Source organism: Schistosoma haematobium, chromosome 1, assembly GCF_000699445.3.
Source record: "Schistosoma haematobium chromosome 1, whole genome shotgun sequence".
NCBI lineage: Eukaryota > Metazoa > Platyhelminthes > Trematoda > Strigeidida > Schistosomatidae > Schistosoma > Schistosoma haematobium.
The window spans coordinates 55,576,715-55,603,048 of NC_067196.1; the positions used below are offsets into that span (position 1 = coordinate 55,576,715).

Genomic DNA, 26,334 nt, shown 5'->3' on the forward strand with positions numbered 1-26,334 from the left:
TTTCCAAGTAAAATCTTATAAATTAAGTAGTTACATCATGACAAATCCGCAGGTTTGGGATTAGGCCTATTATTATGGTAGCGAAAATGAACGTACTAATATCGACCTAAACCATTATCTCACAGATCGTTTACCCATTTTATTTACATTGGAAATTTGATGATACGTCCGTATTCTGTAATGTATCTACGTGAACAGCCATTTTGGCTGCTTTAATATAGTTTTGGCTTACTGCTATTCGCATTATCGTTGAGCCGACCGGATTGCAGTTATACAGTTATTTCGGACCAACTTGAATCATTCCATAGTATTTCTGTATCAATGCTGATGACGACGTTCCAGCATTTCTTCTTTTGTTGTAGTAATCGTCAAATATCTTGGTTTGTTCATGAATGACCGAGCTTTTTCCCTTTTAAGACTATCCAGGGCATAAATGGTCGGGTTATTTGATGGCATAAATACAGAGAATGAGTCATTGCCTCTATACTGATGTACCTGAGTCAAATTTCAAGTAGGCCGATGTTAAAGTGTTGATCGCTTTCATTTTTGCCTTCCATAAATCAGGGCGGGCAAGAACAACTGCTTGATAGGCCATATCAGTCATGAGCTTGGATAAGATGACCATATGATCACTTCTCTATGTAGGTGGGATGAACGTTATTTGACTGACACCATATTGAAGTTAATCTTGTTCTGCAATGAGGCCAGTATAAGTATATTACAAAAAAGTTAAATCAGATCTCATTATTTCATTAGAACCAGGTCACCACTATATTCCTTCATTTCCCTTCGGAAACCAATTGAAGAAATTGAATCGATAAATCGACACAACATAGCAGAACGGACTGTAGACACAACTTCTATTCTTTAAGAGTTGTCAAACGCTGGAATTCACTGCCGGCCGAGCTAGTCCAAGCGACTTCCCAGGAGTCCTTTAGGAGGCAACTTGATCTATTCTTAATGACTAAAGATAGTATCACACTATGATTTACTAATTTCTTTTCCTCTTTTGTTGTTAACATACCTAGGTTCCTGCCTGGAGGATTTGGTGATCCCCTGCTACTAGACACGGAAGCCTGTTAAGCGAAAGCTTCTTCTATTCCGTCCACAACTATTTGAACAATTTGAACCATTTGAACTTGACGTTACACGATCGCACTCACCGGCGTCACCTATGATTATTTAGTTACATTGAGATGTTAGATTTCCTCAACCTGAAGAAAAGTGGCTACTTGTGTGAATTATGTCGTGAAAGTATAAAAGGCGAAAACTGCACACCAAAATCATGCTCTCATATGTTTCATATTAATTGCTTAGAGGATTGGGCTAGTGATTTTGACTGTTCTTCGGGATTCGCCTGTCCTGTCTCTGGTTGTTCCTTATCCTTCAGTGAAATACTAATCCGCAAGACACCTGGTTCTGTAAATTTTACAGTAACGTCCTTTAAAGAGAACCACCAATGCCCGATATGTTGCGAGAGGATTCGAAAGCCTGTTGCTACTCCGGAATCATGCAATCATGCGTTTTGCTACATATGTCTAAAAGAGTGGTCACGTGTACGGCATGAATGTCCTCTGGATCGTGGCGTTTATGAACTTATTTTATTGTCTGATTGGGTTGGGGGCCCCATAATAAAGCGGGTATGTCGTATTCTTTGTCAAAAATATATAAAGCCATATATACTTGTGTGATCAGTTATTAGAGTATTCTTTTTCATGAATCATATTGATCCAGCAACACATTAGTGTGTCAACTGCTCAATGTGTCTTACATCGGTGTCTTTTAGTATATAATGAATAGCTAACTTACCATGTACGCCATTCACGAGACTTATGGTTCCGATTGGTCTTCGTTCAAGGTTAATGATTATTGCGACCAGATCTTAGGTCACGATTTTTATTTTTTAGTTGTAAGAAAACACCTTTTGATAATGGGCCAGAATTACTTACATTGTACTTTGTGACCCAATGGGGAGTTGGGAAACCCTGATTCCAAACCAGTTGTGCACATGGGCTCCAGGATCCTGAGGCACTAAATACCGTATCAACCAGTCGTTTGTTACCGGCTACTACGGGATTCCATCTTCTGGCGTTACTTCGCTACCCTGTGGATCAGACCTTTAGGTCGAAGGCTCCGGGTGTAGTCCCCTAATACTACCTGCTTTGGTCTGAGCACCCAGGCTGTATCACAGCCCACACACAAATCAAGTGGCTTGTTTAGCGTATATGTCTTCGGTGCCCCCTCGTACTAATATTTGTGTTCAAATAAATAAAAATTATTAAACAAGGTAATTCTTGGGACTATATTACAACCCTATTCAGAGAAATAGTTAAACAATTTTCTTTTGTGCACAGTTCGGTATTCTCCGTGTTTAAGTGCTTTGTCTGCAAACCGTCTTCAGAAATGCCTTTCCACCTAACCGTTGACTCCTAGTGACGTGTTCGTATGGCTTAGTTCCTAGATTGTATCCACTGCCAACCCATTTTAACCATTTAACTAAACTCTCGTATAAAATGCTCATCGGGTAACCGATAAACTTTATGTGGCAATGTGGGCTAATGGATATCTGCCACGTTTTGAATTACTTCTGAATAACTAATTAGACCTGGCTCCCCAAGAACAAGTGGATAGATAACACGATAATCTTTTGGATGCGTTTATTTTAACCCACAGCTGTGCGACATGGTCCGTGAATTTCAGGGAAATGCAAATGTTCCCAGTATATATATATATATATACTCTAATCATTGCTGGGCTGTGATTCAGAGATTTTGGTAGACATAGCCTTTCAATTAATGATATGAACTTTTATGGACTATTTCTGCTAGGACACACATTAACCATACCCTACTACCCCTTACGACGACACAATGCTGTATAGTACAAGGGTTGATTGAAAAATATGGGCAGTCACATTAACGAATGACATAGAGATGCTAAATCTCAAAATATAGCGTGTAACTTAAGATTCCATCCTGAAGTCATATTATGATTGGAAGTTCGCCTTCACTCATGTGGATTAGTTCATTGTGATTTTTCGTTCATTTGACTTTTCTTCGGTATAGTCAATTGAATCTATTCAGCATGATAATTTCTTAGCTAACAATCATTGAGTATAATATGTATCTAGTGAGATAGATTCGAACGCAAATTATTATTTGGTTACTACCATATAAGTTTTCCTTACAAGATTTGTGTTTTGGAGTAGTTGGGACTCGGAAGTAATGGATTTGTGGTATCCTGATATCGGAGTGTAGTCGTGATTTATCTCTATCACCGTAGACTGATCAAATCAGTTTGTGTGGTCACTGACCAGCTGTATGATTTGTGTTTGAAAATGCAATTTTTCAGGTTGGGATCCCCAGGGAAATCTTAATCAGCGGTTGTATGTGTTAAGTCTATTAACCCTAAATCGGTCGTTGTGGCTATTTTATTCAGCTTTTGTTTTCTCCCATACTTTAGGTCTTAATCTTTTTGTAGACCTTTCATTGGTCATTTTCATTTCCTCTATTCAAGCCATACTTTCCGTTTGCTTTTATCCTTACTATCATATTAATATTACTGTTATCCATCTTGTTTATTTCCTCTTGTTGTTATAATATGGCAACTTAGACTGATACATTTTCACATCGGATCTTAGGTTGTTTATGAATAACCAGCATTAGTTAGTTACGAAAGCTTTTCCCTTAGGTTGTTGATGATTCTACGTCCACTGAAGACACTATTCATAAAGATGATATGGAGATTCTTTCCAGGAAGCTTAAGGTCATCCTTAAGATTTATAGATATATCAACGTTAATATGTAATACATTTCATACAGAGGTCAGTCATTCACCAGGACGGTTTTGGTCTGTTTACCCTCACTTTAGACGCGTAATTTTATTACATTTGTCTTTTTTGTAGCATGGGAACTGTGGATTCGTGTAGCAAAATAATTGACTTTATTATTCGGTTAATGATAGCACAGCTGCAGAAACTCGTCCATTTATCATTTCATGAAGGCCTTCTCTGGAGGAGTATTTTAATGCTCTAACGGGTTTTCGTATTAATTCAACAGTAAAAAGGGTTTTAGTCCATTTTTAATCGAATAAGTTTTCTTCCTGTGGAATTTCCATAGAATGTAATCCAAATCATATACCATACATATAGTTGCAAACTGATAACAATAACTTTTATCTGGTCATTTTTCGCACGAACCATAAAAACGCCCTCTAGTCACTTATCTGTTATCAAGAAAATTTCACTCCCACTGATGTGACATAAAATATGCTTAGCAATAGTTATGGCCTTATTATTTCGATGATATTTTCGTTGATATTATGTCATCTTATTTTCCTACTGGTTTCTATAGGTTAATGCGCCACCTGTTAAACAGCAGCCTTCAGAAACACCACCATTAGAATTGGATGTTAACTGTGAGGTATGTCATCGTCCAGATGATGAAGCACACTTGCTTTTATGTGACCACTGTGATAGAGGGTATCATACTTACTGTCTCCCAACCCCACTCTCATCCATCCCAGATGGCGACTGGTTTTGTCCAGAATGTCTTCGACAGGGGGTTGTCCCGCCCGAAATAATTGCTACCGATGTCGCGCCAACAACAACTACTAATAGACGTGTTCGAAGAAGTATTCGGAGGTTAATTGATTCTGAGGCAGAGGAGAGTGAGCACGATGAATTGAACACTTCCTTAGATTCTAGTTCAGAAAACCTCCATTTAACACGTGAGCTTAGTTTTGCTGCTCAGCGGAGGCTTGAAGAGCAGGCTACTAGACGTCATCGTGGACGTCGGTTATTACAGGATTTAATCGCTGATTTAAGTGAACGAATAACATCAGAAGCCTCTGTTCGAGCGCGACGCCGTCGTAGTCAACGACAACGTGTTCAAAATCAGCTTGCATCAGAATCTACTAGTTTAAGTCCATCTGGTCCAGCGAACAGTCAGACGACAATCTGTTTCGAAATATCATCTTCGGTAAGCTGTTTTCATGAAACAAAACTATTGTATGTTTTTTCTACCATAAGACTTAACCATAATTTTATTCATACGCGGTGTTATTAGTTATTTGTTTTTTTCTTAGACAAGTCAACCTGTCAGTATCCGGTTGGGCCGTCCTCCAAGTTATTCGAACTCTCACCACAGAAGCCAGATTCATAATATTGTTCGGTCAGAATGTAATGGACAAGTATCAGGTCATGATCAGTCAGAGGTAATATTTAGAAAATAGTTTATCTTTTTTACTTTTAATTGTGATTTTAGTAGTTTATTATCACAAAAAAGGTTTTTGAATCGGTGAGAAACCTAGTCTCATTTTAGAAAATTTTTATCTAATATGTCATTCAAATAGTACCGATAGCTAATATGTCGTTTTTTGGAAAAAAACCCTGAATTGGTGAGAAATGGCAAATTCAGCTTTAGTTGATACCAAAGGGGTTTTCTTTTCAATTAACTATCTGTTTAATTCATTTTCATTTTAAAAAAATTTGATTCATTTAGTAGACCTGGTACGATAAAAAGTACTTTGCACATAACTTGTAGAGGGAACAGAGTAAAATAAGCTAAGTAAAAGTTGTCATGTTATTCGGTTCGATGTTTTGTACTGACCTAGTAGAACTATATTGAGCAGTTGTTAGTCTTCCCATATGAGAACCAATCAATAAGTAATGATGATGCAACTCACCAAGTATAGGTTCAAATTAAATCCAGTGACAGTCTTGGGGATAGGGTGGTTTTGTTGAAACTTAAAACATGTGTGGCTCATAGTATGGCATAAAAACATCTTGGTGGGTACTAATCCACATCTCTTAATCGTTGTGAATACAGCTGATATTTCTCCGTTTTCGATCTAAATTAAACACCAGTAAGTGAGAGTTCCAAGAGTAAATCATCTAGGCACACAAAGAAGTAGAACATAGACCGATTCTCCTTGGTGGATAACTGGGCATTATATGCTGTAGAGAAAGTAGTAAAACGTTTACTTCCAGGTGTTGATTATTGAAAGCCATTGCACATTTTCAGCTAACTGTTTTTTTATTGATCGCGACAATCTGCAGAGATTATTCATGATAACAACGCGGTTTTACCGTGTATATATTCCTCTGAAGTAATGTTTCAAGATACCCTTGCACCATGGTACACCACAATGCATAAACGCACTTAGTGAACTGTTTGATTACCAATAGTGAGATTGAGGGAAAATTACATACGTCTAGTGATAATTGTTCATGCAGAGAAAACCAAGCTAAATTGTTTCTCGCTTTGAAATCATTTATAACTTAATAAAGCATGAAACGACACCTGTAAAATTCAGGTTATTTTTCGCCGCTGAAATACTATCGAAATGTTTCTAGATCTCGTTTGTGTTTCAAAAAATATATCATTTGATGTCATCAGTGTTTGGTAATATATTTAGCTTTAAAAATAGTTTTTAAGGAAGTAAGGTACCTGTATAAACTGTTACATTCACAGCATTGATTTTAAGCATTTTATCTGATTTGTGATTATTTCCTAACTCATACCTCTATTATTATTTTTGTGATCATACTTTTGTTCTCATCTAGCCATCCCGTAAAAGACTGCGTATACTATCCAGCAGTGATTCGGATTCAGATGATCAGAATGGAGTTATACTTCGTAACACAAAACTTACTGGTCACCGTTCTCGATTACTACGATCTCCTAGTGAGTCAGAAGTGGAAGAGTTTCCTGTTTTAGCGGGCCCATCATCCTCGCACGATTCCAATGGAGTTCAGGAAGGCAATATTGTCATCCAAACGAGTACTATCAGTCTTAATGGGGATGTATGCAGCAGTAGAACTTCGGAGTCTTCTCATATGGATTTCATTCAAGATTCTACATTTGAAGTCACTCATAGTAAATCTGATTCAGAAAATTCTAATTTCGATGAAACTTTTGTTCCTGCTGTGAAAAACCCACCGAAAAAGAGAAAAACAACGAGAAAAACCAAAAGACGCTTATCTAAAAAAGCGAAAGGCAGACATGTCAAGAAAAGGTCACTCAAATCCAGATCATTTAAGCGTTTGAGAAACAAAACAATGCGTAAAAAGATAGTGAGTTAAACAAATATACTGATGTATGCATTGTTTAAGAAATAATTATCGGCATACTACAAATTTCGTCTCAACTGTGCGACGATATTCGTCGTTGGTTCTCAGTAAAGATTTATCATCAAATGAGAGAGTTAGTCCATCACTATTCAGTATTGTAGTGCTCAGGTAGAAAATATGATACTACAGAAGTGGTTTGCTCGAATCGTGCATTAAATTTCAACCAACTTTGGTTATTTGAACGAATGAGGTTTAACAGACTTGATTAAGTTAAATTACACCAGAGTCGTATGGATGTACTCTTCTCCAAGACATTTAATATACACGTGCTTTTATGCAATGAAGTGAGATGTTAAGTAATTGGATATCAAACCTCAAATTTTTATTTGCTCTCTAGTTTATTACTTATACTATGACGACTCAGTATACATAAACACGTAAAGTGGTATGAATTTTCTCGGAGATCAGTTTCGAGTTTTTATCTTAAGGATTCTGGCGATTTCACAGACATTTTTTATGGATTTCTTTATTTATCGTGCTAGGAATCTTGTTGCACATATTAGTTCAAAGTTTCAAAGATCGAATCACTTGGTATGTACATGAATTATGCTGTTGTTTCTACAGTAGATTGAGTAAATCTTAAGAAAGTATATCTTTATATTCTTCTGAGCGGTCAGTTTACATTTAATACTTACGTATGCCCAACCACCGACTTCCTCGACGTGCTATGTTCAGTGGTATAGGAGTAGGTTGGAAGAAAGCTAGGAGCGGCCAGACCAAAACATGGCACAAGTTCATGAAGTCACTGACAAGTGGACTGAGTCATGTTGGTAGGTGTAGACTACCTGGTTGGGGACCGCGAGATGAAAGCAACCGATGGTTAGAGACCTTGAATGACATGGCTCAAAATCGTTTGCAATGGTGCAGGTGCATCCACTCTTTGTGTTCTCCCAAATTATAATCTTCTGAATTCTTCATGTCCTTTCTTTTTTCTCTTTCCAAATTTATTTCACTGGATTATAGTCCTTGAATAACATCTTCAAACCCTATTTTTTCTGATTACAGCTTATAATCTTACTACATCTAGCACTACGGGATTTGAATCGACCACTGCATCTCTGTGCTAATGTGGTGTGGCAACTCGAACTGATGTACGTACGTACGAAGTTGTACGTTGGTACTGACTGACTGACTGACTAATATATATTGGTAATAGAAAATTATTTTAGCTTACATTCTTTTGAAATAACTATACATATAGTCGATCTTTTGTTTTCTGTCAATGTACGACGAATAATACCAAGAGACAGTGATAAACTCGGCTACGTAGAATCTCTCCCAAAATGCTTTGATTAAGATTTTCACATTTCTTTACATCACACGGAGATTATAGGCGTACCATAGGCTTTTAGTCGGTTTACCGTCAACATTACATTACGGATCACTGAAGTTGAAGTGGAGTCGGAGGCTCAGCGGTCAAGGCGTCCAACTTTCTGCTCAAGTTGTGCTTTCAAGCCTTGATCTATCTAATTTGTTTGAAAAGACCGGGTAGCATTGCTAACTTTCACATTTATTTCGTAGCTCGAAGTACATGAGTCTATATCTGGTAAATAAGAGTTAATTTATCCTTAGTGTTTTAAAGCTAAATTGAAATTCCAGTGGATTTTGAAGCTTCGGAAATATAAAACGTTTTTAGATTATACTGTACAAATAATAGCTAGAATAATTCTATTTGTGTGATCTTTGTACATATTTATCGATTCCAAAGTGTTCTAAATGATATTATGTACGTTGTTTGCACATTTAGCGGAAACTCTCCTCGTCCCTACCGTCTGTTAGCCCGAAACCATCAACTTCTTCCCAACTTCGAGTTCGAAATGGCTTGATAGGATCTAGTCTACCTAAGTTATCAATTTTGGGTAAAGAATCACAATGCGAGTAGGTTTTTTTAGCAATCCATTTGTATAACCTAATCATTTTGGCATTACTTAACACCAATTTTAAAGCTAAATGTTCGTCTGAATACACATATACTCTTAGTTAATCAGATCGTTTGATCTTTAAATTGTACAGTAATTAGAGTTTACAAGTCACCAGTGTTTAAAAGTCGGTTGTTTGTATATATATATATATATATATATGAGCATACACGAATATGTAGCTTGATAATAAATTAATTACAGATAGACCTCTCCATTGATTTTATTTATGGGAATCGTAATATCATTGAGGGATCTACAAAGGCCCCCAAGTGCCCTGGTACGGCCGAGAGCGGGGAGAGTCCATTCTCCCTCTCGAAATGCTCTCACATGGCCACGCGTGTATAGCCTCTGCCAGGGAAGTCCTACTTACTGCCTTCTTGTGGCGGGGGTGTTGTTTACGAAAATGAGAGAACGAAAAGCGAATGTTCGGCGCTTTAACCGGATTCCAAACCAATGGTGCACATGGGCTCCAGTATCCTGTGGGAACAAATGGCGTATGAACCAATTGTTGGTCACCGGCTTCCATGGGACTGCATCTCCTTACGATGCTCCACTGCCTTGTGGATCAGACCTTCAGGTCGAAGGCTCGGGGAGTGGCCCCCTAAGAGAACCACCTGCTTCGGTTTGGGCACCCGGGCAGTATCACAGCCCTCACACATATCGAATAAGATTTGTGTGGCGCATATGTATTTGGTGCCTCCTTGTACCAATATCTATGCATTAAAATAAATAAATAATAAAGCTACTAATTTGCCTGGCTGTTAGTTTTCGAAAAAGCAATTCAACTACAATGCATTTTACATTAACTTCTTACATTTAGTATTGGCTGTAGTATGTTTTATCTGTGTCTGTAATCTCTAGATAGGTTGCGTAAAGAGTAAATTCATTCATTGAAGGCTCCATAGTTGAGATCGTATAAGAAAATATGGCAGATTAGGTTGTTCCATAAAGTTTTTAGTTCGAAACTATGTGTTACACTTACTGTTTACTAATTTATTTTCCCCCAACCATGCTCTCTTGTCCCTAGAAAAATATCAAATAACGTCTACCTAATTTTGTAACATTTTACGTGAGATTTAGTTGACTCGACTAAAAACTTGTGAGGTATTTCTTCTTTAAACAATTAAACAACAGTAAAATATACCTGAAGATTAATGGGAATCTGTTAGAAACACACGTAGTTACTAAAATCGACCAAACGTTTTGCATGATTATTATTAGTAGAAGAGTTTGACTTATCGTTAACATGTATTATCTTTTAGCTTCTATTTGTACATGTAGATAATCGTTTTTGCATATTTTCTAGTTTTAGACTTTTGGTCGATGAAGATGACGATAAAGCATCAATCGTACCTTCTCTACCTATCATAACTGCTAGTTCCACGTAAGTTTAGATTTATGTATTGTATTTCATTCAATTACTGCTAAGTTATTTAAAGTCTAAAATTTGGGTGTAAATGGTTAAAGAGTGGTTCTTTATAGTTTCCCTTGGGTAAAAGTTCTGTAGAAAATAAAGTATCAGTAACTCGAATAGCTAAAGGATCATCGTGTAATGTTTTGAAATACGTTTATTTTTTCATGCATTACAACGTTGTTCAACGTTTCTTTCAACTACCATTGATTTCGTTGAAAAATATTTGTTGATCGTAGTTTTCGGGTGACAGGTTTTAACAAATGTTCAGAAATAGCTACGATTTTGTCGCGTCTCCATTTTATTTTTCTGGGATTAGTACTCCTTCTAAACTGACTTAACAAATAGAAATCTCGGTCAAATGGGTTTCAACATGTTGCGTTATTGAATATGCTAACAGTATCTGTAATTAACAGTCGTTAAGCGTAATAATATTAATTATATCATTTTCCTCTTATTTGTACGTATCTTCGATAAAGTCATCCCTTACTGATTGCAAACTGTTAGCCATGTTATTAAATGCCTTCTCATAACATATTTTAAGGTTATACAATAGTATTTGTTGTCAAGGCAAATGTTAAATTCCTATTGAGTCAAAACGGTAACCCGCCAAAACCATCTAAACCTTGAGATTAAGCGTTATACTGGGGATCGAAAACATTTTTCTTGTTGCATACAAATGTCTGGGTGTGGTTCCAATGAAGAGTGTAAACTCTTCAATCGCTCATATATTTCCCTTTAACAGTCTGTTGTTCATTTGTAAATCACTTGATTTCCAACTGTCCAGTCATAGGTTTGAATCCTGTCTCACCAATTGAGTTCGTGAACTCGGATAGGCGTCACATAAAAATGTGTGGTTTGAAGTCGAATACACATTTATTATTTATTTATTTTAATGCATAGATATTGGTACAAGGAGGCACCAAATACATATGCGCCACACAAATCTTATTCGATATGTGTGAGGGCTGTGATACTGCCCGGGTGCCCAAACCGAAGCAGGTGGTTCTCTTAGGGGGCCACTCCCCGAGCCTTCGACCTGAAGGTCTGATCCACAAGGCAGTGGAGCATCGTAAGGAGATGCAGTCCCATGGAAGCCGGTGACCAACAATTGGTTCATACGCCATTTGTTCCCACAGGATACTGGAGCCCATGTGCACCATTGGTTTGGAATCCGGTTAAAGCGCCGAACATTCGCTTTTCGTTCTCTCATTTTCGTAAACAACACCCCCGCCACAAGAAGGCAGTAAGTAGGACTTCCCTGGCAGAGGCTATACACGCGTGGCCATGTGAGAGCATTTCGAGAGGGAGAATGGACTCTCCCCGCTCTCGGCCGTACCAGGGCATTTGGGGGCTCACAACTTTCACTTGGTTACTAGGTTGCATTAAAGTACTTAATTACGAGATGGCACTAGGAGTATATTTTTTTAAACATTAGAAACTATTTAATTAAAGGTTTTACAATCTCAAAAAATATAATTTCTGTTAAGTGCTATTGTTTCTTAATAAACATTATATCAAATGCTTTCTCCTCATCGATGACTCACCACAAAGTTCTGTTTTCATATACTCAGTCTCCACAGGTGCCGGAAAATTTACCATATTTACCAAATAACGAAGTACACGTGCTTACTTTAGTACCAACCATTTTCACTGTGACGGATAGAAACACTACGTTTAGAAATCATTAATTGTCCACTGAATGTCCAGTGAATTTCGAACTTCGTTTTTCAATCAATACTGTTCTCCCTCTAAATGCAAGTTGTTGCTTCAGGACTGGTCTGCGTCAACACCTGAACTATGGGTAGGGAGTGAAGTAGTCGAACGCTTTGGCAACTTCACTTATCTTGGAAGTCTGATCAGCCCTAATGGGTTGGTGTCTGACGAAATCTCAGCACGGATTCGAAAAGCTCGCTTGGCTTTTGCCAACTTGCGTCACCTTTGGCGAAGGCGAGATATCCGTCTATCAATAAAAGGACGAGTATACTGCGCGGCAGTCCGTTCTGTTTTAATTTACGGCAGCGAAGCATGGCCATTAAGAGTAGAAGACACTCGTAAGCTGTTAGTATTTGACCACAGATGCCTTAGAAATATTGCTGGGATCACCGGGTAAGTAATAGTGAGGTTAGACGCAGGGTATTAGGGAATGATGGTAAATCAGTTGATGAGGTTATGAATCTTCATCGACTGAGATGGTTGGGCCACGTGTTACGTATGCCTGAACACCGACTACCACGACGTGCAATGCTATCCGGTATTGGAGATGGTTGGAAGAAAGTTAGGGGCGGCCAAACCAAAACGTGGCATCAGTGCTTGAAGATACTAACTTCTAGTCTGAGCCATGTTGGTAGATGCAGACTACTTGGTTGGGGTCCGCGTGACTTTCGTAACCAATGGTTGGAGACTCTGGGTGACATGGCTCAGAATCGATCACAATGGCGTCGGTGTATACACTCCCTGTCTTCTCTTAAACTAAGAGATTAAAATCACTTCATATCTTTCTTTCTACGAACCAATTCTTTCTTCTTGTACTATATCTCTATATGCAATCTTTCTCTTATATATTACCACCTTTGACCTAACCACTGCTGTGAATCCGGTGTCCATCTTGTTGTGCTGATGCGGTATGGCAACCTGGACCGATGCACATATGTGCCTAGTCCTACGTTGTAGCTGACTGACTGACTGACTGCTTTCATGTTTAGACAATTTATTTTTGAAATATACCTATTTCAGATTAAGCTTCTTACATAACTTATGTTCATAGTTTTGTATAACTAGGAGCATTTCTTAACGCATAAATTCTAGTTTCCGATAAATCGTTTTGTAACTTTTTTCCAGTTACTATTCCGAGGTTCAACACTAATAGTAATTTTCGAAAGTCCACACGCGTTTTTATATCTCAGTACTTTTTAAAAATTCAGAACTTTTAGTTAGACATTTGACTTACAGACGGTATTAATTATTATTCAAATTTTCTTATTGATGGTGTTTACTGCACTTCGGCTACTACAATTTCGTAGCATATCAACACTGAAATTCATTTATCATTCTGTAATCGCTAATAAAAAAAATTAAACATCATAGATTTCAAATTTCATCCTTTCATAATTTATTGGCTAAGCTCAATGTAATCGTCAGATGTATGTTAGCTTCTTCCTCATTAACATCCTTTGGAGGTTTTACTAATCATTTTGTAATTGAGCTGTTTCTTAAAACTATTCTTACTTTATTATTAGTGCTACTGGGTTTTTGTATGTTTCAGTTTGAAGTGGTGTTTTAACCAATTTTTCAACGCCACTATGCTTTCCGTTTGTTTGTGGAGATTGTGTTCTTTATAGATGCTTATAATACACGTTGTTCACATGACTACTAAATGTTTATTGAACTGTAGTTATCCCTTTCTCTGTGGTCTTGTTCTGTGTATACGGAGTAAGTTCCAGTATATAAAGTATCTCTGATGGATTAAAAATCCAGTTCGCATAATCCGATGTTAACTTTTAGTGTTTTCATTTAAATTTTCTGGTTGTTAGTTCATTTTTCTCGAATTGCTTTAACGTACTTAAATTGTGTTATTTCATATGAATTCGTTAAACCTTTCTCTGTTTTAACTTCAGTTCAAACAATTCTATTTCTCAACCGAATCCTCGATCATCAACTTATCTCAGTGACATAGAAGCTGGACAGGCATCATTGTTCCGCTTTTCTACTCGTCATATGCAAGTAAATCCGGATCATTCTATGTCGCCTATTCCGGTAGCCAAGGTCCCATCACTTTCCACAAATAAGGTCAATATAGCGAACTCAGTAAACAATAAATTCCCCTCTCTGTCTACAGTTAATTCCATCTCTTCTCCTTCTACATCAGATCGCGTATCTTCTGTCTCCAAGCCTCTCATATCCTCAAATTCAAATACAAACTCTCAAGTAAAACATTATAACAATACACCTGCAAAATGTTCTGTTATCAATAATCCTATCCCATCAACATCTCACAGTTGTCCAAGTGAAGTTAATCCTTCACATTGTAATTGGAGCTCTGAATCTCTGCAAAGAGTAAAGTCTACCTTGAAACATCATTTAAAGGCATATGTCTCTTCTCACAGAATAGACAAAGAAACTTGTCGTAATATTTTTCAACGTTCCTTGAGCAAGGTAATCGTACTTTTTTCATGTACTTCTGTACTTTCCTGTTTTTACAATACTTACATTTCAATGTTGTCAACAAGGTTTGCATAGTGTCTTATTTTGTTGACTTTCTTGTTCCCTAGATATTTGAAAAGCTTTTTAAATACTGTAAAAACTATTTACAATACTTGACTTTTGAATACCATAGAATTATTTCTGAAAATAACGAACTAACATAAGGATAGCTACCGTAGTTAGATTTGTCAGAATTAATTTTGTCTATTTGTTTGGTTTAAAATGAATGGTAGCTAAACTTTTCTCATCTAATTAAAGATCTAATAAGTGAATACATTTAGGCGATCTATTGTGTGCACTCGTCCTTTGTAATCGTAGTCTATCCAATATTAAAACTTATTTATACTGAACGCTTTAAGAATCTGTTCGTCTCTCAATAATTCTAGTTATTCGTGAATAGGGATTTTTCTAACAATGTTAACTATCCTGTTAAACAGTGTGTTTAAAGATTTAAACTCCTCCAGTGTATGAATTTATGTCATGATCATTCTTGTTGATATTGTTTACCAAAATTAATTTACACAATTGAGATTTCTCCAGTTATATTTTATGATTGCCATTTGTCTTTTCTGTTTTGTTTGCTTATAGATTATCAACAAACCATCTCATAAGGTTACTGATGAACGTATTGCAAAGTTGGTTGATGATTATGTTCAGTATTGTTTGAGGCATAGAACATGAATGTCAGTGCTTTTCTAATGCATTTCCCCTGTAAATCCCACCTATTATTTACTTTTTAGATTTTTTTTGTCTTTTCATGTTTGAATGTAACAAATGTTATGAAAGTTATTAAATTTTTCTTTATGAAGTTGTAATTTTTATCGATATTAATCCGATGCTTGGTTTGCATTACTTATAGAAAATAATATTTATAGCATAGTCACACCTAACAACTTGTATACAACCTGCAATGCAGCACTCATTATTTTTTTTGATGAATAGTACCAGTAGTTATTTCGCTTTGGTTAAATGTAATATATTGTTCTGCAATTCGTCAGCTCCTATCATGTTTCCCATTTTATAACATATATTCAGAAATTAATATGCAGAAAGATAGAAGAATGTAATGTCTAGTATAGGGGTTGTGGAGATTGCGTTTTTGATTGAGATCATGAACCGATTGATGTTAGACAACCACCTTTGGAAACCTGGAAGCACTGAACGGCCGTTTCGTCCTATTGTGGGACTCCTCAGCAGTGCGCATCCACGATCCCGCTCGCAGAATTCGAACCCAGGGCCTCCGGTCTCGCGCGCGAACGCCTAACCAACTAGACCACTGAGACGGCATCCAATGGTGATAGGGTCTAACATCAACCAATCCACGAAATTTCGCGACCAACTTCCATTGTACTGAGGTAGATACCTGTCTCTACCCGACATGGATTAGCTCCACTGATCACGGCTTCTCACTAGAACTCTGAGAATTCCCTCACGAAGCTAGTCACTAGTGAGCACATGTTGATTACTGGTATAGGGGTTGTGGAGATTATTACGTTTTTGATTGAGATCATGAACCGATTAATGTTGATGGTTAAGCGTTCGCGCGCGAGACCGAAGGCCCCGGGTTCGAATCCTGCTAGCGGGATGGTGGATGCGCACTGCTGAGGAGTCCCACAATAGGACGAAACGGCCGTCCAGTGCTTCCAGGTTTCCAAAGGTGGTGGTCTAACATCAATCGCTTCATGATCTTAATGAAAAATGTAATGTCTACTAAGTATGTATTCTGAAGGACAGAAATTAAAAATAGTTGGTGATTTTAAGATACTCGTTTCATTTCCATATCAGTTTGACTAGCTATTGTTTTTTTAAATATTATTTGGATAAGTGGTTGTTTTAATCTTCCATCTATATTTACTTAGTCAATCAAACAGTTATAGTCACTTTTAATATATTTATTTATACACATAAATATCGACCTCTGAAACGAATTGTCACTTCAATCACCTTATTCACTCTAAGAATATTATTCAACCGATTAATTAACCAAACCCCTAAAATCATTAACAAAATCTTAGTTTGAAACAAACATTGCGAAACAAGTTTCTGTGGTTGAATTATTTATAATAAGTCCAATTTCGTTAAGTTGGAGTCATTCTGCAGGAATTGGTATTTCAGAGTTGCTCGTTCACTAAACATATTAAGTTTCATATATGGCTCATTGATACTCCGAAAGGAAAACTAGTCGATTAGTTAATACTCGCGTTTTATTCGTATTGTTGTGTGGCGTAACTATGGAGACTTTCGACGCTTATTCTAACATTAGTTTTAACAGATATTGTTAGGTGACAACACTCGGTCAAGGATCATGGTCATACCTGGGTAAAATTCATTTGGCATTCTTCTTTCCTTAGTGGTCAATGTAATAGTTTCACGTTGAACTCTCTACGTCTGCTCGAACATATTGCTTCTCTCAATAATTATCATCTTCCTTGTTTGTGTTCAGGATATCTTGAAGCAGCCAGATACCAAGATTGTCAAATTCTGTTGTATCGTGAGTACTTTTAATTCACCTGATGATGTTCACGGGTTCAAAGTTGAATCTAATCTACAAAATAAGTTAACGCAATTAATAATCCATAAAATTGACCAGACTTAAGGCACAGTGCATCATTTAAAATTGTAATATGTGAATTAGGGATTGTTTGTGACATAAAATAATATAAAATCGTTAATGTTGGAGCATACTGATGTGAAGTGTTAAATTGGTTCAGTTTATAAGTGAAATGAAAAGATGTAGTCAAAACTGTTAACAGCTCCATTTTAACCCGTTTAATTCAGATGGGATAAACAGCTAACATGGAGCAATCTTTCTCAATAGTATATAGTGTTAACAGCAACCTACCTAATTCCGTCTGACTGAGAATCTTGCAGACGGCTGAAGCAATTGCTATTCGGACCGAAAAGCTAGAGCCGCTTTTTTACCCTGGCCAACTAGTTAATCAATTTTATAATACAGTGACATGATTTGACTAATGTTCATTTTTATGTCCCAAACTTATTATTACACTTGCTAACCTTTTTGAGAAATTTATTCAGCATCCAACCCTATCTACTATATTTGACCTAATTCATATTATTCTACATATTACGTAATTTCTGATTTTTATTCCATTATTCTCTCTCTCTCTCACCCCATGTTGACCATATTTATTCTGATAAATTGTCTCACAATTTGATTTCACTTATAAACTAATTCAAGTTAACACTTCATATTAGTCAGCTCCGACATCAACGATTTGATTTGATTTTATGTAACAAACAATTCTGGGTTCGCATATTACAACTTTAAATGATGTACTCTGCCTTAAATCTGGCCAATTTTATGGATTATTAATTTGGATTTATGATTGCAGAACCCGGTGAGAAACGAAGTTTACCAGAACTATGTGCTATACGATTGTAATGTATTTCGAATAATATCCTGCGCTTATATATTACATAGTTCTACTGAACTTAGTTTTCTCATTGCATTATTTGAAGTTGCGAACCTGTTTAAAACTGCGATTGCACAGTATCTTATCGGCATATGTGCATCTTATGCGGATCGTTTTAAGTCACAAGCTTTATAAACAAAGATAGATAGTGGCATATGTTGGAATCCAGGACTCACGTTTCGTCATACTTAGGACTCGTCAGCTGAGTTTGTCTGTCACGACTCAGTAGCCGAGTGGATAACACGATGGCGTTTGAAGGAAACGGTTCTGGGTTCGTAGTCCCGGAGTAAAATCAACTCTGGGATGCAAGTACATCCAGATGACAAGTCCTAAATAGGACTTTAGCCTTCGTAGAGTCGAAAATTAATAACATTGTTGATGTAAGCAATCTCTTTCAGATGACAACTTAACAAATATATTCTTCTATATAAGAGATAGTTTCATGAAAATAAAGTGTTTAGAATTAACGAAATATCGTTTTCTTGGTAATTTTTAAAAGAACAGTAACAACAGGATTCTCACAGTTAGATGTGAAATATCTCGTCGTATAGACTATGAAAATAGGTGATGATAAAATTAAACAATAAAATTCGAATAAAGCTAAATGCATAAACGAAATTAAGCGAATTGGTAGAAACAAAAGACCATGTCATTCATGAAATTTCATACACATATTTCCCTTTATTATTTTAAAGAGAGCAAGAACAAAGCTTGATGCAGAATAATATGAATTCATTTTATCTCGTTAGGTTCTCATCACCTGCTTACAACCTAAAATATTTGAAATTCAACGTTATTATAGATATTGACATACTTATACAACAGAGGGTGATGAAGGATGAATATATGTAACATTTAGCAAAGATTTCGTTAATGAGGTCATAAAATTTTTGTTTCGAATATATAGAGTTTGGGAAAGAAGGTTCCATAACATTGAAATAATGATTAGAAATCATGGAATTAAAACAGATTATTATGCAATGAAATAACTGAAAATAGATTAATGGTAATTAAGAGAGATATGAATTGAAATTAATCAGTTATGAATGATGTAATTATAAAATTCAGGAGTTGGAATGACGTAATAAATAAAAGGGGCGAGTTAATGTTACCAGGGCAAAGAAAGATTTATTACTGTTTCTTTTTGTATACAAAGATCTGGTTTTAAGCGTTTGATCGCTATCGCTTCGGCAAATTTCAAAAGGTTTGAATTTGATTGTTTGTTGATCACCTTGAAGGACTTCAGTATATCGACTTCGGGTCCTGTGTCAAGGAGATGTCTTGCGAGAGCGCTGCTAAATGCTTTTAGTCCGTTTGATCTCAAACTCTTCGGAATATGTTCTTTGAATCGGACGTAGGCTCTCCTTTCTGTTCTACCAATGTAACTGCTTTGGCAGATACATGTAAATTGTATACACAATTGGTAGTAACATAAAAGGGATACCTGTCGACCTTTGATTGTGTCAAAGAACATGTTGTTTTGGGCAGGATATGTTTTTGTCGATGCAGTTTTTAGTCTCATATTTATTGACCCTGTGACATTATCCCCTTTGAATTTGAGCTGAATAAAAACAGGTTTTTTATTTACTGTAGTTTCTTTGGGTATTTTATCTTCACGTTTCCCGTATTTCTCAATAAATTTCAATGGGTATCCGTTATTCCTTAAACACTTTTTAACATTCATAACTTCCTCTTCTATTGTATCGGCAGTACATATTCTTTCTGTTCTGTGAAACAATGTTTTGACAAGTGCCTTTTTATAATTGATTGGACAAAAGCTATTGAAATTAAGATAACTACCATTCCATGTGTCTTTCTTATAAACTGAACGTCGAACTGTACCATCCTTTTCATCGCGATATCGAGAAAATGGAACTTGTTTTCTTTTTCATGTTCCATAGTGAAATGGATATTCGGATGTGCTTCGTTGAAAAATTAGCAGATTTATTGCATGTTGTTTGTTATTACATACGATGAAGGTATCATCAACATACCTCGAATAATACGTCATTTCATTAATCGCTCGTTTGAGTTTGGTTCTTTCGAGGTTAGCCATGAAAATATCTGCTAGGACAGGACCTAACGGACTTCCTATCGCTACACCGTTGGTTTGTTTGTATGATATCGTTGAACTGGAACTGAACATCTTTTGTACAAATGTGTGATAGTCGTTTTAATTTTGGTACTGGTAGAGGTAGGATGTCAGAATGTTGACAAATTATGTCTATGGTTTCAAGAAGTGGTATTTTTTTAAACAATGATGTCACATCAAAAGAAACCATAAACTTGCCAGTAATATTTATGTGATTCATACTGTTAGCAAATACAAATGAATCCTTTAGTGTATAGGTGGCTAATCTTTGACGAAGTGGTTTTAATTTATCTGCCAGTCATCGTGCAACATTGTGGTATGGTGAATTGACCATTGACAGAATAGGTCTAAGAGGATTATCTTGTTTATGTATTTTCGGTAAACCATACATGTGGGGCAAACGAGACCCATGAGGTCGTAGGTTATTGTAAGTAGAATTATCGATCGGTCTCTGAGTACTTTCGTGATTCTTTTCTCAGTGGAATCAGTTAAGTCTTTGTTACTTTTTTCTAACTTGGATCTCGTGTGGTCACTTAAAATGGAATTCATCTTAGAGATATAATCTGTTGTGTTCATTAGGACAACACTTGAACATTTATCTGACAGTAATTTCATTATATAATCATTTCGCTTAAGATTTCGTAATGCTGTTTGGTGGTCTTTGGATAAAAGCTTAGGTTGCGGTGTGGGTGAGACGAGGTATTGGTTTGCGATATCGACTAGTTTAGATTTAAACCAGCCTTTCTTTTCTTCGCTAACTGGGTGCAACTCTTTAATTTGATCAAATAAATTCTCAAATTGACTTTCTGTGTCGATTGTATCGGCATGTGTTTTGGGATATGAAATTCAAATCCAAGCGACAAGGCTTCTGTTTCTATCTGACTTAACTTCACTGTTGATAGATTGTAGAGAGAATTTTCTGGAAAGCCAAAGCAAAGTTGTTCCTTCGATAGAGTCTATGTCAAAGTTACGTGGAAGTTCTTGCTTATTTTGTTTTGCAACGCTTGGATAAAATTGATAAATTTTATGCGACACACGATACTCAGATCGTTAACTAATTCATAAAAGGCATTAGTTTCTGTCCTCAAACGTTCAACCAGTAACTTTGTAGATTCTATGTGAGATTTTGTGATGCGTCGAAGGTTTTTAAGAGAAGGCAGAAGTTTACATGAGCGCAACCATTTTAAGAATTGACGTGGATAACGGCATGACTTGAGACATTCATCAGAAAACTTAAATCGAGTGATTTCTCTCGATATTCTGCAGCGTATTGTCACCAGGCGATTCAGTGACTTGAATGACTGTGCAGGGAGACGCATTTTGAGAAATTTCATACACATAGTTCCCTTTATTATTTTAAAGAGAGCAAGAACAAAGGTTGGTGCAGAATAATATGAATTCATCTTATCTCGTTAGGTTCTCATCAGCTGCTTACAACCTAAAATATTTGAAATTCAACGATGTAATATATAATGATGTGTAAGTATGTACTGTAAAACATTCTTTCCCAAAATCTATATATTCGAAACAAAAATTTCATGACCTCATTAACTCTAACGAAATCATTGACAAATTGTGTTACATATATTCATCCTTCATCACCCGCTGTTGTATAAGTTTGTCAATATCTATAATAACGTTGAACTTCAAATAATTTAGGTTGTAAGCAGCTGATGAGGACCTACCGAAATTCATGAAATTGACAAACGATATGTTTTCCGGGTTTCCAAAGTTAAGATGTCGTATAATTTGATAAGTGGACTTAAAGTAATTGCTAGATTATTATCTCTGCGTATATCGAATATATGAATATTTGATACCGATCGGTCAGTGAATTATAAATAAAGACATGCCAGTATAATCCATAATAAATTATGCAGATCAAGTTATAGTGTGGCAACTAGCGTAATTGACTCGAAATCCCGTCCACTATGCTAAGTTTCTAGGGTGTTGTGAGGAGTCATCAAGATTCAAACCTGTTTAAAATCTCAGTGCCATAGGGAGACAGTCACTGCCTAAATAGTTCACTACTAACGTTTCCCACAGTAATACTAGGTAACTCAGCAAACATTTGTCTCAAGATTTCAAATACCTCTTGCAGGTGACTGTCAGCTAGCACAGAAACTGAATTAATGATTTTCTGTTGACACACTAACATTTCAACGAAATTATGAACATACAAACATTTGTTCAGTTATGATAGGCAAAGTATATGCGATATGTTTTATCATCTATGCTAGGTTTAAGCAAGAATAATCCTATTACATTTAAGTTATTCAACTTAAATTCATGAAAGACCTTTTATGAAACAGAATTTTCAATAACCTATTCTTATAAAGGAACTAACAAATCTGCTCATGCTAGAAATTCATGTTTAGAATAATTAAATAACATTAATAGTCTAATTTAAGTTATTTTAGTTACATTAAGTAAAAACAAACTATTAAGCTAACAAAATAATGCAAAATATTTATTTATTTATTTATTTATACAAAGTAATTAATTATAATGTGTTTCAGTAAATCTCCAAAAGATAAATGTTATATTTTGAATCGTTCACAAAGAAATCATTATTCATCTATTAATCTTTATACTAATCGGTGTATTTCAACTTATGTTGTAGTACCAATTGCTATGTTAAGTTCACATAGTTTATTCTAGCTTTCTAATAGACCAGTTCATTAATCCTTCTTGAGTCATATTTTGATCTTGTTAATTATTTGCTTTCTATATGAGCATATATGTGTGCGTTTACTCTATTCATCACATGTCTGTAACTTATTTCTGTTCGACTATAAATATCGATTCGCATTTGGTTAAATCGAACTGGTTTATATGCCTTGTCCACCGCACGTCATTTCGCTTCGCTCTTTTCTTCTTCGTTTCGTTTCTCCGATCGTTTGTTTGGATCAATGATTGTATGAAATATATGTATTCGAAATCCATTCTCATATTTGACTTTGTTAATTCCGTTATTCACTAACCCGAGTTAAGTCGATGATTATATACGAGGATATCCAGGGTGTATATTTTAACAACAATCATTCATACGATCTAACTGGAATCAGATCTCGGACCACTAAAATGTGATTTTATAGGAATTTTTCAGATCTCAAAATGTTATTTCAATATAAAGAGTCAAACCAAAAAAACACAAAGAAACACTTTTAGTTCAGTGAATGATAGTAATCTCATCTCAAACTTTCTTCTATCATCAGAATAATAGTAGAAAAACGTGAACAAAAATATTAAAAGTTCCATGATAAATCTTCAATGAAAAACATGAAACAGTTTTATGTGAAGTACCACTAGTCAGAACAACGACTTTTAAAATGTCCAAAAATAAAAAAATTGCTTCAATGGGAATGATCAGTATTCAACGAGAAAATTAAAAAACAAACACATCATGATATTAAACCCCAATATTAATACAAACTGAAAACACTAGGGAAAATGAAAATTATGAATATTTTACATAATTATTCGAAGTAAAAGACTTCAGTACGAATCTTCTGAGGTGATTTATTTCATATATTAATTATTTTACAACCTCATATATAATAGAACATTACTCTGGTAATATAATCATAAAGGAATTGACTACGATCTAGGATAATTAGTAAAGTTCTGTGACAGTTAAACAGACTCTTCACTATATCATAGAACTTAATTAATGGTCAAAATATAATAAAAGTTTGTTCAGTATGCAGTACTGAATAGATAGAAGAAATTATTTCAAAACAATTATAATGTGAGTTTCTGATGTGAACAGAGAAACAAAAAGCTATGACGAACAACGGGAGCTATTTTGGGGACGTTATTTCACTTAATTCAAAGCTTGTAAAACACCAACATTTAGTTTGAATCCTAGTTTATTCTACAGACAATAAGCTTTGGTTTGATGTATGATTCACTACCACATTCTTTTCTGTTTAAAAGCCATTGTAACCTAAATGTAACCTTGGGTACTCTATTTTTCTACCCTAATGCCGAGTTCGGACATAATTGTGTTTTTCTAATTGCTTGTACTTTGTGATCATTTTAGTCATTTATTTATTACTGTATCTTTTCACACTAAACTGAATTGAAATTTGGAATCGGAATCAGGAGTTAATCGAGTACTGTTCCAGTTGACTCGTTTTCTCTCTTGCTTGTCAGTCAATCGGGCGATAGAATAGATTTTCGTCTCTCTATCCAAGGCAGTTAGTTTCAATTCGGACTCACGTATTCCCAGCCTCAAGGTTAAACCAGCTAGCCTGTAGCGTGGTGCCGAGTCATGGTAGACTATGAACACCACTACAAAGGAACACGTGCCAGGATATCCATAAAATCCCTCGGAAGCCAAATATCAGAAGGCAGTTAATGGACCACGTCGAGATATATTTGCTTGCGATCTCGTGGTATCGAAAGAATACCGAGATCGTGCCAGGATACAAGCTTGGTTACTGAGCGTAACCGGATTCGCGCGAGGTCACAATCGAAGTAAGTATAATGGATGTTGTTAGCACAGTTAAACAAAGAGCACATTAAACCAAGCACTGGTTCAATTGGTTATAATAATAATTGTTTTCATTAAACCAACCGCGTTCTCGTGATAAAAGTAAGTCATTACAAGCCTATCGCGTCCAGGTCTTAATCTAGATCGAAACGAGTTCTCACTTGTATACTATTGGGTAGACAGACCAAGGATGTAACAGTTCCGTTTACAGAGTGCACCTTTTACATTGAAAATACGTTCAGAACTTAGTATACCCGTCTTTATAAAAGTTATATTAGGATGGCTTTGAATAAAAACAAAATGAAATTCACAACTTGTAAAAAGTCCAATATTGACTCGTATAAATGATTATTTTCAGGAATGAATTACAATCTACTGAGGATTCACTGAGGAACTACGGCATCATTTTTATTCTTAAATTCATATACAACAAGGAATACCTGAAGACACTAGAACTATCGACCTTAGTATATGGATGCTAAATTTATACATATTTCTACAATGCTGCTCATGTACCATTGTAAACAGAATTTTTTGTCTTGTATGAGAGATATGCTTCCACTCTCCAGTGTTTTGGACTTGGTAGCAGCGATCAAATTCTACAAATCGTCAGAATATTAACAAACGCATCCACTGCTCATCAGAACAAAAATGTTTGAGTATAGTAGGATATTTACATATAAAATATGTACACTGTGTTAACTTGGAATTTTTGATGTCTTTGTCCTTACATATTCACTTCGTTTTTTGGTTGATATAAAATTACCATTATTAATTTTGCATGTAATTTTGCTTTTCGGTTTTTCTCTTACCGTCTTAATTATTTCCTATTCAGTCACTGGATTTCGGTGGCTACCATATTTATTAACTGTTTTATTGATAGCTACTATTTGATTGACTGGTTTCACAATTATTACGAGGAACAAATAACGTTTCCCGTTTGTTGGAAACGTGTATTGCTATTGGAAATTCGATTACCTAACTGAGTGAATGGGGTTGGTGACTAAAATCCTGTGAAAAATATTTTTCTATGCCAATGTAAAGAGCAAGTGTCGTTCGTTTTTCCCTCATATTGACGATTAAATTAGACGTTTTAATCAAAGACGTTAAAAGTATTTAATTTTATGACCGTACTTGGGTAATATGTGGTGCTTGTATAAACTAATGATTCTTTTGTACTTGATGACCGCCTGGTTTTGAATTCTAAACACGATACATTCGTTTGTGCTCACCCAGTTATTTGTGGCTTGGATTGCGTTGTTTCGGAAATTACCAGCTCGTACAATAATTCAAATACTACCAATCATCACATAATCTCTGAGTTTAATATTTTGAACGTAGAATTGTGCTGCACATGTACCAAGCCAGCTTCTAGGCTAAATAGGATGCACAGAATGATCCTCAAACAAGAAACTTTAAAGACAAATTCCTATATTTCATTTCTCACAAATTTTTTTTGCGAAATCAAGTGAACAGCCAATTCATAGTTAAGCCATAGGGAGAATCGGCTGGATTATATATACATATATGCAAATATATACAGTTTTTGAATTTAACTCAAAACTCACACAATTCTGGAAATGGCTCAAAATTTCTTTGTCTCATAGGTCGTAATTGCATGAACAAGATTAGTCGGAAATTA

General features: G+C 35.7%; 2 protein-coding genes across 4 annotated transcripts; one reads left to right on the forward strand and one right to left on the reverse strand.

The window, feature by feature from the left end:
* Positions 1-1,109: 1,109 nt before the first annotated feature.
* Positions 1,110-15,717, forward strand: PHRF1_1 (PHD and RING finger domain-containing protein 1; the record flags this gene model as incomplete). Of its 3 annotated transcripts, XM_012944941.3 has the most annotated exons (8): positions 1,197-1,640; positions 4,353-4,979; positions 5,086-5,214; positions 6,566-7,075; positions 8,880-9,010; positions 10,361-10,438; positions 14,083-14,620; positions 15,257-15,717. In XM_012944941.3, the coding sequence occupies 8 exons, from the start codon at positions 1,197-1,199 to the stop codon at positions 15,347-15,349; spliced, it is 2,550 nt and encodes an 849-aa protein (XP_012800395.1). In that variant the 3' UTR covers positions 15,350-15,717. The 3 variants fall into 3 exon arrangements, with proteins under 3 accessions (XP_051074551.1, XP_051074552.1, XP_012800395.1); XM_051209123.1 differs by having other exon boundaries at positions 1,110-1,640; positions 4,353-5,214; XM_051209124.1 differs by having other exon boundaries at positions 1,110-4,979; positions 8,880-10,438.
* Positions 15,718-16,366: 649 nt separating this feature from the next.
* Positions 16,367-20,456, reverse strand: MS3_00000856 (uncharacterized protein). The gene has a single exon (XM_051208458.1). The coding sequence runs from the start codon at positions 20,412-20,414 to the stop codon at positions 20,151-20,153; it is 264 nt and encodes an 87-aa protein (XP_051074553.1). The 5' UTR covers positions 20,415-20,456; the 3' UTR covers positions 16,367-20,150.
* Between the last annotated feature and the right edge of the window lie 5,878 nt (positions 20,457-26,334).

Excerpts from the sequence above, each read along its gene's own strand:
- MS3_00000856 (XM_051208458.1), bottom strand. The coding sequence starts at position 20,414 with ATGAATCACATAAATATTACTGGCAAGTTTATGGTTTCTTTTGATGTG.